General features: G+C 35.8%; 1 protein-coding gene across 3 annotated transcripts in view; it reads left to right on the top strand.

The window, feature by feature from the left end:
* Positions 1-17,675, top strand: part of PGR (progesterone receptor) — a 90,956-nt gene that overhangs the window by 68,633 nt on the left and 4,648 nt on the right. For 2 of the 3 annotated variants that reach the window (XM_034933585.4, XM_063608761.1), the window contains 2 exons: positions 9,860-10,004; positions 11,375-11,505. In XM_034933585.4, coding sequence (XP_034789476.1) covers positions 9,860-10,004; positions 11,375-11,505 — 276 coding nt within the window. Of the gene's footprint in view, positions 1-9,859; positions 10,005-11,374; positions 11,506-17,675 lie in introns of those variants that run through there. The other variant, XM_055094779.2, reaches the window with a different exon arrangement.

Here is a 17,675-nt window from a genome sequence, read left to right as displayed (position 1 = left end):
AAAGAAAAATAGATACCTGTTTGTTGAATCTTTCAAAAAAACATATTAAGAAATGTTAATAGAATTCAGTATTCTAGTGGAGATGAAGTAATTTTATAGAAAAATCAAAATGCCCAGATTCTTATTGGCTTCGGTCTCACCAAAAGGCCTTAAACAGACAATAATTTTTTGAACATTCTAAATGTTTAAGATTTATCACATAGTGGTTATCAAACTTGACAGAGCTTTGATAAATAAAAATAACCCAATAGCATTGATGAACTTTTTCTGTTTAAAAATGAGTGTTTAAACATGTGTTTAATTTTTCTCCATTGTTCTATTATTTGGAAAATATGATTTCTTTGGTTTTTGTTGATATGGTTTATATTCCTTTTGTTTGCAATTTTGGAGGTTCTTTACTATTTAAAAAGATTCTAGCATCAGCTGGTAACGTTAGAAAATAACCAGTTATACTTGAAAAGATGACTTATTCACTTTGGATAAAAGCTAAGTGACCTTTTTAACCGGAAACCATTATCTATCAGGACTTTTTGACCCCCACACAACCACAAAAAGGAATGAGAGAAAACTCTTACATTGAATTTGGTGGCAACTTTTTTAATGCTGCAAAATGTAATTTTTGTGTAGTAAATCAGAATAATGGCAACACTAGTATTACCCATACTGTTTCCATTAATTGCAAACAGGGAAACATTGAGATTATCAAAGTCTCTTGTGGCCTGTGGACTTTTAAAGCCATATTTTCATGGTCTGCATTTTGGGAATAGCACTATTGAATGAATTATGAAAATGGTCAGTGAGCTAGAGTGACTATTTTACCTCCGAGAAAGGACTTGGATGGACACATGTATAGAAAGTACTTTAGTATTATTAGCTACTTAAAACTGATTTCAATTGACTTGAAATAAGCTTACAGTTTTTATTCACTTATTCACTCAATAAATGTCTATTATGTACCTGCTGTGTTCAATATCTAATAATTATACAGTGGTTTAGAAAGAAAAGCCACAAGGCTGGGCTCATGGTGTGAATGCATTTTGGTACAGCACATGCTAGCATCTGGTCATCAGTTTTGCATGTAAAAGAAATTTATTTCGTTCATTCACTCATGTGTAATAAAACTAATAAGTCTGTGGAAGACAGACTTTTGTTAAGTGATCCTCACTAATTAGCCAGAATGTCAACTAACTTGCTTATTTACAGTGAGACACACACACACACACACACACACACACACACAATATAAATATACATAATACTTATGTTGCTAGGAGAATATATTAACAGATCAGATCATTCTTTCACAATAGGAAACTGTATTTGGAAAGTCACATTAAGATCTGATGCAGAATGACCATCATAACAAAGGTGACAGCGTTTATGAAGACACCTAGGCATATATTTGCAGGTGCCCTAAGAATTCTTATTGCCTGGTAGGGCTTTCTCATTTCTTCTTTGTCTATACTCTTCCATTATCTTGGATCTGTTATAATAATGGTAGTTTATATTTCTTCAAAAATATTTCAGATATATCCTTTTGTTTCTTTTCTTTTCTTTTCTTTTTTTTGAGACAGGGTCTCACTCTATTGCCCAGGCTGGACCACAGTGGCATGATCTTGGCTCATTGCAGCCTGGACCTCTTGGGCTCAAGTTATCCTACCACCTCAGCCTCCTGATGAGCTGGTAGCTGGGACTACAGGCATGCGCCACCTTGCTTGGCTAAATTTTTTTTATTTTTAGTTGAAATTGGGTTTAACTGTTTTACCCAGGCTGGTCTTGAACTCCTGGACTCAAGTGATCTGCCTGCCTCAGCCTCCCAAAGTGCTGGAATTACAAACATGACTCACCGCGCCCCACCCCTTTTACTTTAATAGAGACTTGCAAGATGCTCTAGCCTTATGTCAGCATGTTTATAAACCATCTCTTAGGATACATTGCAAATGAGTGATTTTACATGGGCTTTTATCTGTAGCCTTAGTGGGCAATATTTTCTTATTTGAAATGTAGAGCAACACGATATTTGAATTTTTTTAATGAACAAGACATATTCCCTCTATTAAGGAACTCTCAATCCAGTAGCAGAGAGAAGATACCCAAACAACTATAGTGTTATGTGAAAGTGATATAAGATACAGATATAATGAAAGTGGGGACAGAAGAACATTTTTGGCTTCAAGGACTAAAGAAGCCTTCAGAGACAAAAATGTCAGTTAAACTGCATCTTACAGGAGAAACAAGACTTTGATAAATCATGATAAGAGAAAGCATTCTAGATAGAAGGAACAGTATGGCTGAAATAAGAAAAGCATGAGATAGGTTTGCTGAATAATGCATTAAACCAGCATATTAATGGTTCTCAACCTTTTCAAGTGTGGGGGGTCCCTTAGTAACATCAAAAATTTTATAGTCTCCCCATAGGGTAGTAATTAAAGCTTTTAGTAGCTATGGATTGAGAAAACACATTTGTACATACAGTCCCTCGGACACTGCTACAGTAAGTACTGGCCTTCGGGAGATTTAATCACCCAAATGGTAAGAAACCATTGAAAAGAAATTTATTTTGAACTGAATAATGGAAAGTAAACTTAGAGGTGTAAGTTATAGGCTGATCAAGGAGGGTCTTAAAAATTACTGTAGATGTTAGAGTTTAAATTAAAAGTACTAATTCACAATTCGGTGTCACCTTTAAATTGTCCTCATCCTGTACATCAATACGTTGCAGTGAAATTGATGTGACAGAGGGGGTATGAGGGAAACACTTCCGTTGCATAATTTTGTCTTGATATTTCAGTTAACTTAGTGAAAACTCCATTTAGGTCAATGCTTTGAATTTTTAAACCTTGCATTTTTTAGGACATACTTTATTCTTTGTGTCATTTCACCAGACTACTTGCAATTATTCGTATCAGAATATTAGAACAGTATTTTGCCTCATTTTTCTGCTTTTGAAGCGTGCCAAAACAACTTTTGAGTCAGTGAGTCATTGCATCTTGGCAGAGGATTTTTTCTCTTCCTTACCGAATCAGAAGACTAAATTAAATTATTGCTCTCCAGAAAAAAATGATGAGAGAGAAATGAGAGTAGCATACTGAGAGTAAAGGCCTTAATAAATGTGTTGATAAAGACTAAAACATGGTTTTTCTCACACCCTATTCCACTGAAATTATGATTGCCAGTGGCAACAAAAATTTTTACTTGTCAAATTAGATGAATATTTCCAGCCCTTAATGTGTTTCACCTACCTCTGGGACTATTGGCAAAGTAACTATTTCTTGCTAAGACTCCTGCTTAGGTATTTGTCACTTCCCTTCCAGGTAGATATGTTTCTCTCCCTATGTACATTTCCCGACTCCTGTGTGGATTTGTTCTTCCACCCACACTATAAATTTGTTTGTGTTCTGGGTTCTATCTTTTCCAGTCATTTCTCACTCTACACAGTCTGCATAAGCTCATTCATAGTCTTGTCTTCAACTACCACTATATTTCGATGACTCCTAAATACATAATATTAGCCAGACCCTCTACAAAACTACTGAACTTTCAACTGCTTATTACACAGCTCCACCCAGATGACTTCTAAGTCAGCATGACCCCCTAAACCTAAGGCCTTTTCCAGTATCTTGAAATGGCACCTCAGCCAGAATTTTTGGTATCATCCTTGGCTCAGTTTCTCCTTCACCCCTTATCCAATAAATTGTCAAATTCTATCAATTCCACTTATTAAATATATGATTCATTATACATGCTACTTCTGTTGCTACTTCCCTGACTTAGTTTGGTGCTGGTCTTTTTTTACTTGGATTCATGTTGCAGCCTCCTGACTGATTCTATTACCAACAATTTCACGTGGTGCCCAAATGATCCTCTATTCTACCCCCAGAATCATTTTTCTAAAACAATTATAATCAATCATATTTTCCATTTCTTTTTCCAAATAGCATCCAAACTCCATGGCCTCAATATCCAAGGGCTTTCTGTGATCTGGCTCCTGAATTTGCAGTGTTAATCTCTCATCATTCCTCTTCACACGACTCTAAGATCTAGTTCCCTAAATGCTGTTTGCTCAAATTCTAGCCTTCTTCTCTTGCCCATATTATTTTTCCTACCTGGCAGCCCATCTCTTTTCCCACGTCTTCCTTTGACCTGTAACTATCTTTCAGGATTCTCATTACTTGTCACTTGCTCTGGGAAGATTTCTCTGAGCCTTCCTAGACTGGGTGAGGAAACCCTGTACTCTCCCTTGTCTCCTTTGTGCTTGTCAACCATAACACTATGACTCTGAGTTACAATTGTGTTCTACTTTTCCATCTGTCTCACAAGCCTATAGTGTTAAAGGCAGAAACAGCATCTTTCTAACCTTGATCCTAATTGCAAGTATAATGCTTCCTCCCAAATAGATGGTTAAAGAATATTTATAGAAATTTAAATTACAGAATTGATTTGCAAAGAACTATACTACCTTAGATTATCAGACATTAACTTCTTATTCAGCATAAATCATCAAACATACATTGGTGATTATACTTAATCATATTGAAGCTTCTTTGTGCTTCTCAACATTGATACTTGTGTATGAAAGTTGTTGCTTTGTGTCAGAAGGTGCTGAGATATTTAATGCTCTGCCATTGTTGTAGATTATCTGTTTCAATTACATGACATTTTTTACAGAACCCAAACCTACATATTTTATCAAAACTCTGGGAGTAAGATTGGGGAACTTAGTAGTACTGTCATACAGGCCATCTTTTTTTTTTTTTTTTTTCTTGAGATAGACTCTCACTCTGTCACCCAGGTTGGAGTGCAGTGGCATGATTGTAGCTCACGGCAGCTTAGAACTCCTGGGCTCAAGCCATCATCCTGCTTCAGCCTCCCCAGTAACTTCAGCCTCCCCAGCACTACAGGTGTGCACCACCACACCTGGACAAGCTTTTTAAATTGGTTTGTAGAGACTGGGTCTTGGCTGGTCTCAAATTCCTGGCCTCAAGTGACTCTCCTGCCTCGCCTCCCAAAGCACTGAGACTACGGGCATGAGCCACCACACCCAGCCCCAGGCCATCTCTTCACTATATACTTTCTGTTAATTCTTTAAGCTAAAATTGGACAGCTGTAACAGGGCTTTTGTCAGAAATTATCAGGTCAAGTCACTTAAAAGGAAAAGAGTGTTGTTTTTTTTTTTAACATTTGTTAAACACAATTAGTGATAATCCATCAGTTCTCTATGTGAAGGTTTTTCATTTTGGTCATCTCAAATGTACTAAGTTTACCTGATCATTATCATCATTGGGAATTTAATCTCTGTGTTCCCATCTTTGTTTCAGCATAAAGTAATGAATGATATTACAGTTAATAAGGAAAAAAATAGCATTTCTATACTAGGCATGTTCAAGTCAATTTAACATTGTACATTTATCACAGATAAGCACTGTAAAAGGTGGAGTAAATAAAGGTTATTTTCTGAGTTCTATTCCATTCTGTCAAACAAACAGAAATATAGTTTCTGCTATAAATATTGGTAATTTTATAAATTTAAAGTTATTGTAATAAGATTTGCCTTTAATGTTGTCATAAAATAAAAGTAAGCCTGGATTTCTAGTCCCAGAATGCAAAAACAAAGAAAAAAGCAAAAAGATGAAAACAAAAACTAAGAGTAGGATAAAGTGAATGTAAACATGTAAATGTAGACAGGATCTGTTTTTGGATAAAGAACAATTTAATTCTTACATAATTTTGTAAAATGTTTAAATGTTTAAAACTACTCAAAGGTTAACATAAAACAAATGCCTGAAGTGAAAAATTACAGCATAGTTAAGTCAAATATTTAAATATTATAAAATACTTTTTTTAGAAAGTTATAAAGTTCACCAAGAAAGATATAGAGAATAATAAATGTATTTGTGGAGATTATCGTGAACACTTGGTTAATGTTTTAATACATCTGATTAATGAAAACGAACTTTCTATGAGCCTTTTTTTTTTTTTTTTTTTTTTTGAGATGGAGTCTCGCTGTGTCACCAGGCTGGAGTGCAGTGGCACGATCTTGGCTCACTGCAACCTCAGCCTCCTGGGTTCAAACCATTCTCCTGCCTCATCCTCCCAAGTAGCTGAGACTACAGGCATACACCACCACACCTAGCTAATTTTTGTATTTTTAGTAGAGACAGGGTTTTACCATGCTGGCCAGGATGGTCTCAATCTCTTGACCTTGTGATCCACCCACCTTGGCCTCCCAAAGTGCTGGGATTACAGGCGTGAGCCACTGCGCCCAGCCCATTTTTTTGTATTATATGAAATATATAATTTGTTATATATAACAACACACATAAAATATATATTCTGGAAAATATATATGCCAGAACAAACACATAATTTATCTTTAAAATTTTTTCACCATTATTTTTTATACTTCAGTTCTATCTTATATGTTCTATAATATATAAAATGCCTCCTAACACTTTTTTTTATGGCATTGTGTTTTAGTATTAGAGACTTCCCATTAAACTGACTGGTGGATTTCATACTAGTATTACTCCAATGAGCAATTCTGTTGCATTGATAGACCAATAATAAATATCTCCATAGTGTTCTACAGTGTGCATAATTATCCCATTTGTCTCATAGCAACTCACTGAGTTAGTTATCATTGTCAATTGTGATTTTTACTTATGAAGAAATTTAGATTCAATGATAATAAGTGATGTTTCCAAAGTGGATGTTAGTAAGTGGTAGAGCCAGGACTGGAACTTGGGTCTTCTGTCCTGAATGCCTTCCAATTTGTTGAGACAGATCAGCAATAGGGAGGTTTATATGTGCCTCCCTTTAGAAAGGCTTCCTTTTCAAAAACTTAAGACAATTCATTGATCTCTTGTCAAATGATTCTAAATTGTATCACAAGATTACCCATTTTTGTAGTCTCTTAAATATTTGACTTACAAGCAGCATTTATGTATTAGATTTATTGTATTGAGCTTTATAATTTTCTTAAAAAGTTATTATGTAGACCTATACTTGAAGACACGTTCAAGTCATATGCAAATTAAAAAATGATAAAACTTGCATACCAAAAATTTTTTTGTCTGCTTATTTAGAGAGTCTTTCTGCACCTGAGTAAACCAGGATTCTTGGATGCCAGTATTAAAAATAAACGATGTTAATTATAAAACACACAAGCAACAACAAAAAAACCCTGACTTTTAAAAACAAAAGAAAAAGAAAAAAAATAATTTACTGAGAGGACACCAGGGGTTCACTGAATAGAAGCTAGAGGACAAGCTTAGAATATGGGCAGAAGCCAAGGCACATCTGAAGGGCTAAAAAGCAAGCATCACAAATCCTCCCATTGGTTCTCATTATCTGGACACCACCAACATCAAGAATAAATAGTCATATCTTTCTCTTTGCTTTAGTATTTTCTGATTCAAATTCCTGTTAGTATATGTTCCATGGGCCAAACCTATGCCCCAAGCCCAAAGAAGGAGAAGGTTTACCCAGCTTTCTCCGTGGGAAAGTAGGAAGGTAAGGCATTTGCTCTCGCAAAAACTACAACCAGTGGGGAACTCTGCCCACACAGAGAAAGGAAGGACGGGAGGAAGGAAGGAGGGAAGGAAAGAAGGAAAGCAGGAAGGTATTAGGGAGCAGTGAGGGAGGAGGAGGAAAAAGAGGAAAGGAAGAAAGAGAGGGAAGGAAGAAAGGAGGGAGGGAGGAAGGGAGTGAGGGAAGAAAGGAGGGAGAAGGGGAAGAAAGAAAGGAGGGAAAAGGAGGGAAGAAAGGAAGAAGGGGAGGGAAGAAAGGAGGGAGAAGGGGAGGGAAGAAAGGAGGAAGAAGGGGAGGGAAGAAAGGAGGGAGAAGGGGAGGGAAGAAAGGAGGGAGAAGGGGAGGGAAGAAAGGGAGAAGGGGAGGGAAGAAAGGAGGGAGAAGGGGAGGGAAGAAAGGAGGGAGAAGGGGAGGGAGGAAAGGTGGGAAGGAAAAAAGGTTAGACACTGAAGAGCATCCCTTCTCAGTAAAAGGTAAATGCTCACTATGGCATCTCTAATTATGAATATGCATTTGAGTTTTTGGTCTTATTGAGGCTAAGGAGTTCTAAGAAGAGAGTAGCAATTTTTCTACTATTCACATGAAGATGGGACGATCTGAAGTGTATGAAGAGAAGAGCCTTCTTTTTTGCTACCTACCTTGACATGATTAACATTGTCAGGAAATAACTTTCTTTTGCTCTTGATAGCTAATGAATTAAGTTTTGCTTTGGTTTTACTTTTGAAACAGATTATTTGTAAGAACATCAGTGGATTTTTAGAGAAAATAGATGTTTTTAAAACAGCTTTATAGAAAGTGGTTGATGTTCTCAGCAAAACATTGTCTCCATACCTTTAATTTTAAAAATTCTCCATTTTCATCATTTCAGTTATACTCAGATACAAATAACTTTCAAATTTATATTAATATTTTTAGCCCATATATCTCCCCATACTTCTAATTCATATGTGCAGCTGATACCAGGATGTTGACCCCTGAATCCTATCCAAAACTATTTTCTCCCTAGCAAGTTTCTTCTCCTTTATTTTATCTCAGCAATGCTGTTATCATCATCTACCATTCAAGACAAATACTGAAAGATGTATTTGATTCCTTCTTCTTCCCATCTACCGGCAATCAGTTGACAAATGTCTTTTATTTTTCCCTTTAAATATTTTTCTGATGCACTCTCTCCTCTTAATTCCAATGTGTTGACTTGACTTACTTCAGGCTTTTATCATCTCCCACCTGGGCTTTGACAGTATCTCCCAACTGTCCTCCCTAACTCCAGACTTATTCCCTTGAATCCACCTACCACATAGCTAAGAATGATCCATCTACAATGCAAGGCTATGTCACTCCCATTGCTCCTTAATAGACTTGCAAGACCTTGGATGATCTGACCCAGCCTACATCTCTAAACACATCTTTGCTTCTCCCACCTTTAAGTTACTCATTGTTGAACTGGTGATCTTCCCTTGAGAATTGGGAAGACATGGAGAGACTTGTGATGATTAAGTCAAGATTCATTTGCCCTTTCCCTGCCATCCTTCTGCCACCAACACCATGGAACAGCCTAAAAGAGGATGAAAGACCAAAGCATTCACACCATACCCCCCAATACACACACACACACACACACACACACAGATTCTAAATCTCTTAAGTCACACGGAAGTTTAAAACAAGACTGGATTAAGTTTCAGAGAACGAAAGTGACCTGATGACTGTGGAATCTACCCGACATAGTTAAGGGTTGTTAAAAGAAAATTAGATATAACACAACTGAAAGCAGTGGTTTTACAAAGTAAGACCAGTTTATGTTTAAATCCCAAAGAACTGAGATTTAACGAACTGATTATATTCCATTCAGGCATTCTCTCTCTTTTTTTCTAGAAAGTTTTTCCTGACCTCCCTCCCGATTGACTGATACACTCCCTTTTAACCTTCTCTACCCCAGCAGTCACGTGCTTGTTTCTCCTGTTGAGTTGTGAGCTGCTTTTGAGGCTAGGATTGACTCTTACTCATCTTCATTTTTATACAGTGCCTGGCACACAAATGGTTCTTATTAAATGGGTGTTGCATGAATGAGTGATGGATGATGGATTCACTTAGCAAAATCCCAGAAATGCTAAATCACAGTGACTAATTTCAAGTGACTTCCAAAGTTGCTGATATTTTAGGCTGTATTATTTATTAATGTTTTCTGATTTTCAGTGTAAAATATGTTGGGATTGAAAACATTATATTACCCTATGCATACCTATTTTCAGATTTATATGTATTTTCAACATTTTTGACATAATTCAGTCATTTTTATGGTCACTGTATTTTTTAATTTGTTTTGTAGGTTTTCGAAACTTACATATTGATGACCAGATAACTCTCATTCAGTATTCTTGGATGAGCTTAATGGTGTTTGGTCTAGGATGGAGATCCTACAAACACGTCAGTGGGCAGATGCTGTATTTTGCACCTGATCTAATACTAAATGAGTAAGTAGTAACTTTTGTTGTTTTTGTTATTTTAAGTGTACATGTAGGATAATTTTGAAAGTTATATTTCAATAGATGATCACATATTTAGTGTTCTTGATATGATGACATTAATGTCATTTTACGGTAATTTTATATTTGGAGCTTTTTCCTCTTGTTTCAAAATATAGTTGTATCAAATCCAATTTTCTTACACATCAAGAATGTATCAAGAAATATATTTAAAGATAAACTTAAATGTTTCATTAATCAATTTAAAATTTCATAGCTTGGTACTAATGACAATAATAAATGAGAAATATTTTTGTTACTGACTTACATTCAAAAAGTAAAAACATCTTTCTTCATACATGACAAATTAGACTGGTAATTTATTTTAAAAATTGAAAGATAAATATTTCAATTTGCTTTATATTTAAATAATTTTAATTAATTTTCTACATACAACCTTTAACTGAATAAGAATCTTTTCATGGTAATATTTATATTGTTCTAATGGTAAATGCTGACTTAGAAGTATATAACTCACACTTATATAAGTCTTTACAGTTTTTAGATAATTTTCATGTTTCATTACATTTTATCCAACAATTCCTTGAGATAAGTAAGGAATCAGCATTCTTCATTGTACAGTTTAGAAAACTGAGTCTCAGGAGAATTATATAATCTGCCAAATCATTTGAATGACAGTGAGATTCCTTATCTCTTTTGAGCCAAAATCTAGTTTTCTTTTCATTATTCTTGTTAGCTTCATTTGACTAATGTGGACATTATAAAACAACACAAGGTTGGGAAAATGCCTTAATTAAATTTTCTCAGCCTTCAGCACTTGTGTTTAACTTTGTCAATTAATTAATGCTTGCCAATGTCCTCTTTTACTCTTTTCTGTATCATTGTATATTTCCCTAGAAAAGTTCAAAATATGGTAAGCTTTGTGAACTGACTTCTCCTATTTAATTGCACACAAAATTATATAATTTTTCATAGAAAATAAATTGTAAGTAAATAAAACATTTCTGAGCATTCTTCAGCTTCACATTCTCAACTCCTACACCTCTGCTGTGTTTTCTTGGTTTAGGTATTTAAAGTGTGATAATAAAAGTGAGAAACAATGTTAATCTTGGTCACTGTGTATTTAATATAATTTTCTAGTTTTAAGATTTCTTAACCTCAAAAATTCAGTATTGTGAAAAGTTTAGAAGATGTTTAAAATTCCAAATATTGGGTTTGTTTATTAAAAGTAGTAGTCATTTTCAATAATATGTAAGGTAATTACCAAAACCATATTCCCTGATAAATTACCTAAACTGGCTGAGACACTATTTTTTTTTCCTGTTGCTTTTTCTTTTGTGTATTGTGTGTGATGCAAGACAGCGGATGAAAGAATCATCATTCTATTCATTATGCCTTACCATGTGGCAGATCCCACAGGAGTTTGTCAAGCTTCAAGTTAGCCAAGAAGAGTTCCTCTGTATGAAAGTATTGTTACTTCTTAATACAAGTGAGTGAGTTCAAGTAACTTAATGCAAGATATCTAGTTTCTTAATTCATTAGAAAAGTTGCAAACAATATGATTATATAGTTATGTATGAGGTAGACGTCTTGGGTTATAAGTATAAAGAAGAAATACCCAATATATTGTTATAGACATTAATAAAATTACTGGATTTTTTCATCTTTTACCTACCATATAATACTAAAATAGCCTCATCAATTTCTTTTTATTTTAGATAAAATGATTTAATTACTCTTTCATATTCACCTAATTCAGTAATATAAACTACAGTCATGTGCCACATAATAATATTTTGGTCAACAACAGACCACATATACAATGGTTCCCTAAGATGATAGTGGAGCTGAAAAATTATCATCGCCTAGTCCTGTTATAGCCACCATAACATCATAGCACAATGCACTAATCACATGTTCGTGGTGATACTAATGTAAACAAACCTACTGTGCTGCCAGTCATATAAAGTATAGCACATACAATTATGTACAGTACATAGTACTTGGTAAAGATAATAAAAAACTCTTACTGGTTTATGTATTTACTGTAGTATACTTTTCTATTGAGAGTCACTACTTCTACTTTTTTTAAGTTAACCGCAAAACAGCCTCAGGCAGGTCTGTCAGAGGGATTCCAGAAAAGGGCATACGTCACCCTGGGAGATGACAGCTCCATGTGTGTTACTGCCCCCTGAAGACCTTCCAGTGAGATAAGATGTTGGGGTGGATGACAGTGATATTGATGATTCTGACTCTGTGTAGGTCTAGGCTAATGTGTGTTTTGGGTATTAGTTTTTTAAAAAAAGTTTAAGCAAAAAAGAAAATATTTAAAAATAGATAAAGTTTATAGAATAAAGATATAGAGAAAGAAAGCCAGGCACGGTGGCATGTGCCTGTAGTCCCCACTACTTGGGAGGCTGAGGTGAGAGGATCACTTGAGCCCAGGAGTTTTAAGTCCAGCCTAAGCAACATGTGAGAACTTGTCTCTAAAAAAAGAAAGAGAACTGTACCTTGTGTTTTTGTTTTTAACTAAATGTTATTACAAAAGAGTCAAAAAGTTAAAAAACTAGAGTTTATAAAGTAAAAAAGTTATGGTAAGGTAAAGCTAATTTATTATAAAAGAAATAAAAATATTTTTATAAATGTAGTGTAGCCTAAGTGTACGGTGTTTATAAAGGCTATCGTAGTGTATAGTAATGTCCTAGGCCTTCACATTCTGTCACCACTCACTCGCTGACTCACGCAGAGCAACTTCCAGTCCTGCAAGTTCCATTCATGTTAAGTCCCCTATGCAAGTGTCCCATTTGTATCTTTTATATTGGATTTTTACTATGCCTCTTCTGTGTTTAGATACAAAACACTTACCATTGTGTTACAGCTGCCTACAGTATTCAGTAATCACATGCTGTACAGGTTCATAGCCTAGGAATAAGGCCTAGGTGTATAGTAGTCTATACCATCTAGGTTTGTGTGAGTACACTCTGTGATAATCACACAATGATGAAATCACATAAGGACACATTTCTCAGAATATATCCCCATCATTAAGTGATACACGACTACAATTAATATTGGATAAGCACAAACCATACTCTCCTCTACCACCACTCTCACCCCATCCCCAAAGTATTTACTATATAAAATACATAATTTTGTTTAGAATTATTTTTATCAAGATAAATTGTTAAAACATGTAACTATAAAGATTAGCATCTTAATATAATAGTGGTTTCTTTATCACTGGACTGTGTCAGTGAGTTAGCAAGAAACACCCAGGCTCCTTCTAGCCAGTGGCTTCACCCCTTCCTAGTGGCTTGCAAACCTCTATTGGACATGACTAGAAATGAGCACTGAGTGAGAGAGATTTTGAAGGCTAGATCTGAAACTATCATACATCACTTTCACCCACATTCCAAGGCACTTAAGCTGCAGGAAAGGCTGGGAAATACAGTCTAGCTATAGGCCCAGAAGAAAGAGGAAATTATGTTTTATAAAGCATTGCATTGATCACCAGAAGGACAGGCAAATATCCGTTCCACTTTTTCTTATATCCAAGGAACATACTTACCTCTACCCCAGTGGATCCCCAAGGGTCTGGGTGGGCAAAGTTTTTAAAAAAAGAAAAAGCAGCTGCTTTGACCCTTGCATAGGCAGGATCAGCCCTCAAATGTACAAACTGATGCTTTTGTGATTCATTGTGATTTCTATGAGAACCACAGGGAGCTAAGACCTCAGGCCGAGGGTGAGCCTAAGGTCTTTCTTGGCAACATCTTTACAGGGACTTCTTTCTAAGGTCCCAAATCTCAAATGGCTAGGGGGTGCAGATCAGGAGGGAAGGGCAAGAGAGCTAAACCCTGAAATGGAAGGCTTCCTCATAGAATCTATGCAAAGACAGGGATGAATACATAACCCTCTTGGGAACCCTATTTGGACAAGGAATTTCAAGGCTAATTTGGTGACAGAGCATCAATTGAACAAAGGATATTCACGTGGAACCGGCCCAGAGAGTCAACTGGAATACATTTAATAATACAGTAATTAGCTCCTGCCCTTCTTTGCATGAAGGAATGAATCCTATAGCACTTATGTCACAGATAGTCCTAGATCTTCCAAATTGGCTTATATCCTTAACATAATTCTCTATTTATGGATAGGCAACATTATGCTGGGGAATTAAACAACAACGGAATTAATCAACAGGGAGGCTTTGCTCATTGTTGTCACTTAGAAACTTAGGCGATCACTAGAGCAGTGGTAAGAAAAGGAAGTGAGATTCATACAACTTCCACTCACATACCATAGAGAGTAAGATTTTTAGCCATTTGCCACTTCACAAAAAGGAAGAAAAAGAAACTATTTAATGAATAGTACTTATGCTTTCCACAAATTCTAATCAAGATTCTAATGAGATTTGGGGAGAAGAGGGTGAACTTGACAAACCTACTGAAAATCCATCTTTAAAACTAGAAGAATAAATAGATAAGCATTATAAAAATATGCAGGGAATTAGAAAGCTGCTATTAATTAATACAGCATGGGAGAAGAGATATACTGAACTTTTGGGCAAATCAGACAAGTATATATTAGAACATAAATAGTATAGTGGAAACCACAAATCAATGAGTCTGAAACAAATAAATGTTAAGAAAAATAGTTTTATATTTGGAAAAAAACTGTTTGGATATGTAGCTCAAATTATATCCTTGAATAACAGATAATTGAGTTAAATGTAAACACTCAAATAATTAAAAAACAAGCTAGAAGAAATAGAAATCATCTTCAATCTCAAATACCTTTTATAAAATAAACGCAAGGAGAAGATTGGCAAAGTAAAACTTTGATGATTTGGTAGTTATGAACTTAAACCTCTCATTTGCCATTAAATATGAAATATAAACCTCCAGGAATAGACAGTAGGTTGAACAAACATTTTTACATTGTTCTCTCCAAAATTACACTAAAGGCCAGATGTAGTCGGTCACATTTCTAATCACACTTTGGGAGGCCAAGCCGGGCAGATGGCTTGAACCCAGGAGTTTGAGACCAGCCTAGGCAACTTGGAAAAGCCCGTCTCTAAAAAAAAAAAAAAAAAATTAGCCAGGTGTAGTGGCAAGTGCCTGTAGTCCCAGGTAGCCGGGAAACTGAGGTGGGAGGATCACCTCAACCTAGGAAGTCGAGGCTGCAGTGAGCCATGATTGTGCCACTGTACTCCTGCCTGGGTGATTGAGTGAGGCCCTGTCTCAAAATAAAAATAAATAAATAAATAAAAATAAATAAATTACACTAAAATCTTAGTAAAGGGATTTACTATGAAAAATTAAGAAAAAATGATTTTACATTCATGTTTACAGCTGAGGGAAATATAGGGATTGGTTGGTAACCTTAAAGAGAGCTGTGAAAGTTTGAAATGACTGCTATTTGAAGTAGTCCAGAAAATTAGTACAGCCTCTATGGAACACCATATGGAGATTCCTCAAAAAAACTATAAATGTAACTACCATTCTATCTAGCAATCCCACCACTGGATATCTACCCAAAGGAAAAGAAATCATTATATCAAAAAGACACCTGCACTCTTGTTTATTACAGCACTATTCACTATAGCAAAGATAGGGAATCAATCCAAGTGTGTATCAACAGATAATAGGATAAAGAAAATGTGATGTATTCACACATATACATACACACACACACACACACACAAAACGGAATAGTATTCAGCCATCAAAAAGAATGAAAGTGTGTCTTTTGCAGCAACATGGATGGAACAGGAAGTCATTATCTTAAGTGAAACAATTCAGAGACAAAGTCAGATACCACATGTTCTCGCTTATAAGTGGGAGCTAAATAATGCATGTACATGGGCATAGAGTATAGAATAATTGACAGTGGTGCCTTAGAAGGCTGGAAAGGTAGGAGGGGGGTGAGACATTACCTAATGGATACAATGTGCATTATTGGGTGATGGTTATACCAAAAGCTCAGATTTCACCACTATGCAATATATCCATGTAACAAAACTGCACAGATGTTCATTAAATTTATACAAATTTAATAAAAAGAGGTTCTAGATATACATATAGATGTACATACTAGAGTTAAGTTTTCAATTGACAAAAATTTGCATAGATATACTGAATTGCCAGAATTACTCTTCAGAGTCTCCTTTATATACAAGATCTTGAAAACTCAAAACCAAAGAATTAACTTATTTGTTTTTCGTAAGTTTGTATTTCTGGCCTTCTTTTCTAGGGGAAATGGAAACCAAGTTTTGATTGGGGTGCAGGGGACAAATATAGGCTTAAGAAATAGTAATTTTCCTCCCTGTTCCCTGAGATACAATAATATTGGAATTAGGCCAAGGCTGGGCATGGTGGCTCACGCCCGTAATCCCAGCACTTTGGGAAGCTGAGGTGGGCGAATCACTTGAGGTGAGGAGTTCAAGACCAGCCTGGCCAATATAGTGAAACCCCGTCTCTACCAAAAAGACAAAAATTAGTCGGACATGATGGCACACACTTGTAATCCCAGCTACTCAGGAGGCTGAGGCGGGAGAATTGCTTGAACATGGGAGGCGTTGCAGTGACCTGAGATTGTGCCACTGAACTCCAGCCTGGGCGACAGAGCAAGACCCTGTGTCAAAAAAAAAAAAAAAAAAAAAAAAGCAATTAGGCCAACTAACAATCTTGGAATGGCCTCTCAGTGTTCCAGTAAAAGAAAGAGTTGCAAGTCTGAGGTAGAAATGATTAAGCTTAATTAGGAAGGCATGTCAAAAGTTGATATAGGTTGAAAACTAGGTCTCCTGAGCCAAGCAACTAGCCAAGTTTCAAACACAAAGTAAGAGTTCTTGAAGGACTTTAAAAGTGCTATTTCAGTGAACACATGAATGATAAGCAAAACCGCCTTATTGCTGATATGGAGAAAGTTTTAGTGGTCTGAATAGAAGATCAAACCAGCCACAATATTCCCTTAAGCCTAAGCCTCATCCAGAGGAAGGCCCTGATTCTCCTCAGTACTAGGAAGGCAAAGAGATGTAAGGAAGGAGCAGAAAAAAGTTTGAAGCTAGCAGAAGTTGGTTCATGAGATTTAAGAAGCCATTTCCATAACAAAGTATAAGGTGAAGCAGCAAGTGCTGATGCAGAAGCTGCAGCAAGTTATCCAGAAGATCTAGGTAAGATTATCGCTACTTATGAAAGTAGCTGTGCTAAAAAACAGGTTTTCAGGGTAGATAAAACAGCTTTCCATTGGAAGAAGATGTCATCTAGGACTTTCATAGCTACAGAGAACAAGTCAATGTCTGTCTTCAAAGCTTCAAAGGACAGGTTGACTCTCTTGTTAGGGGCTAATGAAGCTGGTGACTTGAAGCTGAAGCTGGTGACTTGAAGCTGAAGCTAATGCTCATTTATCATTCTGAAGATCCTAAGGCCTTTAAGAATTACGCTGAATCTATTCTGCCTGTGCTTTATGAATGGAACAACAAAGCTGGATGACAGCACATCTATTTATGGCATGGTTTACTGAATATTTTGACCCACTATTGAGACTTACTGCTCAGAAAAGAATACTACTTTCAAATATTATTGCTCATTGACAATGCACCTAGTCAGCCAAGAGCTCTTATGGAGATATACAAGGAGATTAATGTTTTCATTTCTGCTA

The sequence above is a fragment of the Pan paniscus genome, chromosome 9 (assembly GCF_029289425.2).
Source record: "Pan paniscus chromosome 9, NHGRI_mPanPan1-v2.0_pri, whole genome shotgun sequence".
Classification (NCBI taxonomy): domain Eukaryota; kingdom Metazoa; phylum Chordata; class Mammalia; order Primates; family Hominidae; genus Pan; species Pan paniscus.
This window is presented reverse-complemented; position numbering and strand designations above follow the sequence as displayed.